The sequence below is a fragment of the Pantherophis guttatus genome, chromosome 6 (assembly GCF_059756535.1).
Source record: "Pantherophis guttatus breed Tessera chromosome 6, ASM5975653v1, whole genome shotgun sequence".
Lineage (NCBI taxonomy): Eukaryota > Metazoa > Chordata > Lepidosauria > Squamata > Colubridae > Pantherophis > Pantherophis guttatus.
Genome location: NC_142068.1, coordinates 98,482,786 through 98,489,425, shown reverse-complemented (window position 1 = coordinate 98,489,425; position 6,640 = coordinate 98,482,786). Strand labels below are relative to the sequence as shown.

The 6,640-nt window shown below is 41.3% G+C and overlaps 1 protein-coding gene across 1 annotated transcript in view; it reads right to left on the bottom strand.

Annotated features, from left to right (window-relative positions):
* Nucleotides 1-548: 548 nt before the first annotated feature.
* The window catches only part of SYNPO2L (synaptopodin 2 like), a 69,342-nt gene continuing 63,250 nt past the window's right edge, over nt 549-6,640 (bottom strand). The window contains exon 4 of the mRNA XM_034435278.2: nt 549-6,611. Within this exon, the coding sequence (XP_034291169.2) occupies nt 4,291-6,611 (2,321 nt within the window). The 3' untranslated portion in view covers nt 549-4,290. The remainder of the gene's footprint in view (nt 6,612-6,640) is intronic.

The following is a 6,640-nucleotide window of genomic DNA, read 5'->3' as shown; positions in this document are numbered from 1 at the left end:
TCCTGTTTTATTGTTTAATCTAACTTCAAGGTTTCAGTTTTCATGTTGCTTTGGGATTATTTGGCTTCCAATAATAATCAGTCTCAAACAATAATCAGAGAAAATAATCTGTCTCACATTTCATATAGAATGTACATCAGATTTATAATTTTCAAGCCTCAGAGCTAACTACTGTAAATCTCAAGCTGTTCTTAATTTTTATCTGGAAGACCCAGCTCCCATAAATTACAATGGTTCATGGTTCATGGTGTACTGTGGCTGTCACTGTGGCTGTGCAACTCTAATTATAATGTTTTCCTTATTATTTTCTTGGCATAATTGAATATGTTTTAGACTTCAATCCCTAAGAGCTAATCTAATAACTGCAGTAATTCACTTAACAATGGTGGCAAGAACTATCGTAAAATGGGGCAAAACTCAATGAATGTCTCCCTTAGCAACAGAATTTTCAGGCTCAATTGTGGCTGTAAATCAAAGATTACCTGTACTCATTTTATTTTCTAGCATAATAGGAATATGAGAATGAAAAAGCCAAACGCAGAGAAGAATTAAAGTGCATATCAGAAATTTATTCCTCAGCACAAGCATTTGGAAAGTGACTTTTAGTTTCAAATGAAAGAAAAAAAAACTTGAATGACAGTGTCAGTTCTATTATTACTTCAGAAGTTCAGCCTCACACAGTTGGGGGGGGGGAAGCTTCCAGCTGGCAGGTTCCTTTCTTCAACATGAAATGGTCACTCTTCAGAAAAAGCAGGAGAAGCATCATTGTGAGTCACAAACAGCACTCTAGCAAAGATCATTCTTTGAGTTTGTTGCGGAGAAAGCCAATGTGATGATCAGAAAGATGCAAAAATCCTCCAAAGTGTCTTTTTGCATTCCAAGTAAAAAATTCACTTTTTAGTGTTCTTCAGTCAGCGATTGGAAGAGCTGCAGTTGTCCCTTTCCCGGAGGCTTAGCTGAAGACTGCTGGTGCGTCTTTTGGCAGTGTTTTCTACCACAACTTCATATCTATTATCCAGTTAACAGAAAATTCAGTAGTGAGGGAGGAAAGGGCTAGCTCAGCTGCTATATTCCCATGGTAAGATCCTTTACTTTCTTAATAGGGCTTGTACTGAAAATTGATTTCTGAGCAGTTCTGAAAAGTTCTCGAGACCCACAACAGACACTCTCTGCTCTGAGAGGTGTGTTCATTCTGAATGGTCACACTTCACTCCATGAGATCCAAAAGGTTGCAATGAGTCCTAGCAATGCTCGACTTTGCATTATAAAATTTGGACTTGGTTATAGAAACTGGATCTCAAAGTCTCCTCCATTTAATCTCCATTTGTTTCAGTCTTGGATAGTACAAATTCTTGGTTAATCTATGCTAATTGCTATTTCTTTTGGAATTCATTCCACCATCCTCCCTATTTAAAATCTTACCAGAATTCTCCTGCCTATTGAAAATATTATTTGGTATTAAAGTTAGGTGGCTTTTTGGTGCCTCATCATCAAGGATTCTTTCTTAAAACATCCCAAAGAGATTTGGCAATTGCATTAGGTTTTCCTAAACTGGCAGTTCTTTAGCTTTCTTCAGGCCCTTTGTCTCTGCATGATAGGCTAAACTACAAAGTCCTTAATTGCCTATGGCTCTTTATTCAATTCTCTGAACACAGGCTCTCTGTGTCAATGGAACCTGAAATAGATCCTGCTCTAGAATCTCAGAAATCAGAACTGTTTGTTAGAAGTCCCAATAGGAAACCCAACATGGACAGAGTGGTAAGGGCTAAAAGGCTGTGACCTAGTTATATGGCAGCTTGCAAATGCTCAAATACCATGTTTTCCAGTTTAATATGTTGCATAAACAAAGCTATAAAGCTATTTAACAGATGTGTATGTGTAGCCCATTAAATCCAACTATCCCTTAAATCCAATTTATGTCATTAGCACTAATTTACATTGTTTGGAGAACTAACTGAATTTTTTTACATTATGATTTGTGTAATCACACAAAACGTATAAATTGATGCAAAATTCAAAAAATTGTTGTCTATATGATTACATTAATGGCATACCTTGCAACAATTGCCTGGACAATTTTAGGCAAAATTGGTTTTGAAGAAGAGATTTGAATTAAAATCTTACCTGTTGTATCTAAAGTATGAAATCCACTGAATGAAGGTCCAGATAAACTAGGTTACATGTAATTCCTTTCCCATTCATAGCAACAAGAACTGTCAAAATAATATAAATAATTCTGGCAGCTTATTCAGACAGCCAGTTCAAGAACTGCAGTTTAGATTGATGTCAAGCCATGCAGCCTAGGAAAGATCCTGACATCCGAGATAAAATACACTATTTGCACACTCCAATCCTTTGACTTTAGCTCATGTAAATTTTCTGTAAATGGGCTAATTTAAAATTGGACTGAATGTTGGGTATTTGACACCAAATTCTCAAGGATCTAGATGTGATTGCTGGCAAAGGAGGACCCAGGGTAAGATTATATTTTTAGTGTTTTCCCCTATGCACTGCACTCCTAATACAACCCCCATCACAAAATTTCAAGGGACTGAGTGAATGCAGAGTAATCCTGGGATTAATATCCTCTTGCTTCTAGCATCACTACCTGGGTACATTTAAAGATTTCAAGTAGCTGTAAAATAACTTCTCCTCACTTGTTATCTTTAATTAAATTGCAAGAGCCTATAAGGACTTTTGCTGATGTTTTGGCTTAGTGATTAAATCAATCATTTTAGATATGAATGCAAATCCTACCTCATGAATTTTCACACTTGCTCATACTTCCCTCCCCCCTTCTACTTGCTCTCTCGTAATAAGAGATGAATGCCATCCTTTATTTTAGCAAATTCAATAGTCAACACTTCGTGTTTTGCTCCCGTGAATTCTCTCAACCTATTCTTTTTTTCTCAGAAGCCTCCAGAAAATATTTTTTCTGATTTATGGAAAATGGCTTCCAGGAAAAGACCTGATGAGTAAACTTTCTACATTTATATCTTTCTTGCAGTTAGGAAAAAATGGGTCATAAGAAGATAGGGAGACTAAGGTCTTCTGGTTGTATCACAGCTGCTTAACCTAGAAGATCATTTCTATGCCTTTTTCATTCCCAGCCCTTTCAGTCTTTCTTCCTGGCCCTAAAAGTCATGCACAGTTTTTGCTAAGACTCTGAGAAGGAAGGATTTAGTTTTTGGCTCCTGTCCCATTTAGTAATTACAGGCTGAGGTTGCAGATACATTTATGTGAACCAGTGCCTTTCAAATGTTCTGCTTTATTTGTATATAATGTGTGTATTTTTGCCTTCCTTTCTTCTACAAGTTCATGATGGAACACATGATGTTTTGCCCTTAATTTCCTCATTCCCTTAGCTCTTTAAGAAGCCCGAAAGATAATGACTGACCCAGAGGTCTAGAGCTAAGTAGGACCTTGAATTTGGGTCTCAGTCAAACATCTTAGCCATAAATATTGGCCGCAGAATTATAAAGCACCATGGACTTGTGTTCTAGTCCTGCTTTAGGCCTGAAGCCAGCTGAGCCAGGTGATCTTGAGCCAGTCCAACTTTCTCAGCCCTAAGAAACAAGTAATAGTAAGCCACTTCGGAAAAGCTTTGCAAAAAAAAAAAATCTTGTCCAGGCAGCTGCCAGAAGCCAAGACTGATCCAGAGGCACACATACATACATTTAAATTGCAAAGCAGACTGGAGTCCCCTGTTTGTCTCAGAATGCTAATCCAAGGGCAAAATGTGGGGGAACTGAGGGAATGTTTCCCTATAAAGGAAAAAAACCCAAACCCCACTCTTGGCAATTTTATTTCTTTGTCCACCTTTGGGCTTAGATGGAGGCAGGCTGTTAATTCTCCAGAGGTAAAATTTATTCATGATTGCTTCCTGTTGTTTAAGATGAGTCTCATTCATCTGCCATGTAAATGAAAAAGCTATCTACCTTCACTATTTTATTTTGCTGCTCCAAAAAAACAAAACAAAACAAAACAAAACCCTGTTGAATCCTGTTGAAGAATTTCAAACCCAAAAAACCGGAGGGATTGGGTTTAGGAAGAAAGGCAGTTTGTCTCCAGTTTGTCTTCACTGATCTAATTTATAGGAATTAGGTTTAAACAGAAGAAGGGAACCACAAAGACAAGTATTTAGCTTAAACATCCGGCTTGTGCCTATGGCCATTTTGCACACTGCCCAGAAGCAAACCTAAGTTTGCAATTCAGAGCACAATTAGCAGTGAGCTAAAACTAATCTCACTTACAAAATTGAAGATATTAAAACGAACAGAAAAAACTCTTTCACTGGTGACCAGATCCTGGTCTCCAAATATGTGCCTGCATTCCAGTTTGGGATGCTGAAAACCTGGGTCTAGCTACCTGGAAATTGAGGGATGATTTGGGCCAGCTGGAGGAAGCACCTCTGTTCATCTCACTGAGTTCAGGAGAACTTTGATATTGGAGGGGAACTCCCTGATATGGCCCTGGGGACGCAGGCTCAGAAGTTGAGGTCACTTCTGCTCTCCAAACTGGTTCATCCAATGTTGTGGCAGAACGAGGAGCTAACACTGTGGGAGCCACACCACTTGAAATTGGCATTGGGACAGGGGTGGAAAAACGACGAATTTCATAGGTCCTGGTTGTTTTCACAGGGGCTTGCTTGGCCGGTGTGAAAGACAAGCTGGACTGTTGAACTGTTGGACTTGTGGGGGTCTGGACACCAGTGTTTGGAGTCTCCCCAAAACAGAACATGGCAGAATTTAGCTGGTATGGTTGATGTCTGAGGAAGTCAATGACTTTGATCCCTGATTTGTGGCTTGGTGCTTTTTTAATTTTGCTCTCTGCCTTTGTGGCCTGGGATTTGCTAGCTGCCAATGGGTAAAATGGGGAATGTAATGGGTTGTAAGCTATGGGAGGTGGGGCACGAATATTTGGTGAATACTTCCAGGAAGAGGGAAGAGAAGGTGCAGGAGATGGAGTTCTTGGCTTTGATGTTGGTACAGCCTCCACCACAAACCTATCCATTCGGCTCTGCCGCTTAGCAAAAAGCTCTGCCCCTTTCCCCTTCAAATGAGACAGGCCATGTGCAGGAGAGGAGCCGTTCACCATTCCATTAGGGGTGCTTGACTGCTGAGGCTTAGGGGCTACTGGAGGTGGGGTCTTGAACTTCCGGCCTGAGAACTGCATAAAGTTGCAGGCTTCTGCTCCCAGACTGAGAACATCTTCCTCAGGGCCTGACTCAAATCCTGCTCCTTGGTGGTCCCCTTTGGGTTTTTCATCAAGATTCTGCACAAGGGATAATAACTCTGGGTTTGGGGAATTCTTTTTCTTCTCTTCTACAGATTTGAACATGGGTTTCTTGCTGCTTCGGCGGCGGGCCTCCTGCAAGATACCTGTTCTGGGAGCTGGAACTGCAACCCTCTGCTCCCTGGAGGCCAAGGGCTCAGAAGCAGGTCGTGGAATAGCAGAGACATTACTGGCAAATTGCTGGATTGAGGGTTGATTGAGGGGCTGTGGAACTGGAGTAACATAAAAAGGAGAAGATGCAAAATCCTGGATTTGTGGAGAAGGTAATACGGTAGATGTAGCTATGACTGCATCCACAGCTGGTCTAGAAGAGGACGAGAGAAATATAGAAGCAGTGGAGGTTCTACCTGCTCTGGAAAGTGATTTAACTTCTGCTGATTTTGCACCTGCTGCTGTCTGTACTGATGGTGTAGTTGGGATATACAGAGACACAGATGTACTTGCTGTGCCTTTAGATTGCTCTGATGATGGAGGAGCAGGAAGGACTGTTCCTGAAAAAACAGTGGAAACAGGAGGGGCAGCTGTTCTCTGGTCACCTACCCTCTCACTACTTTTTTTAAGCACTAAAGGTCTAAACATAACAGATGATGTCATAGGACGTTGCCCAGAAAAGCCAGGAGTGAAAGGCCGAGCAGACCTGTTGAAGATGCCTGAGGTATTTGAAGATATCTGGGCTCCCTCTCCAAAGATAACGGATGGAGACTGGAGCTGAGCAGGATTAGGTGGTGGCAGCTCACTTGAAACTTGTGCAGATTCTAAATGGACACTTAGGGGCGTCTTTTCCGCTTTCCATGGCATTGGTGCTTCAATACCCATCATGCTGTATGTAGACTGAATGGTTGAATTTGGGAGCTCTGCCTCTGGTTTCTGGGCAGACATATTTTCCAACATCTGCTTCCCAGTTTTCTGCCTCTGCTGCTCAAATAATTGTGCTCCTCTCCCTGAGGCTTCACTCAACCCTTGCTGTAGCTGGGCCTGCTCCTGTGCAGGATGGCCTTTGGGCTTCTCAATGTCAAGGTAGGCGTTGCCTCCATCTGAGTGATTGGTTAAACTTCGAGCATCAGAGAAGCCTTCTTCATCAAATTCTGACTCACTAGTTGGGAAGACTCCATCCTCTTCATCATAGCAGCGGTCTTCTTCCACACTCCCAAAACTGACTAGAGTATATTTCTTAGCTCTCTGCCTGCGTTTTTTAAACATCAGAACTCCCTTGGAGTGGGGGTTGGGGGCATCTGTCAACAGGGACGCAATGGTTCTGCATTTGGTTTTGGCTTCCTTCATGTTTTTTTCTTGCATGCTGTCACCACGATTAAGCTCTGTAAAGAACAACAACAAAAGCACAATC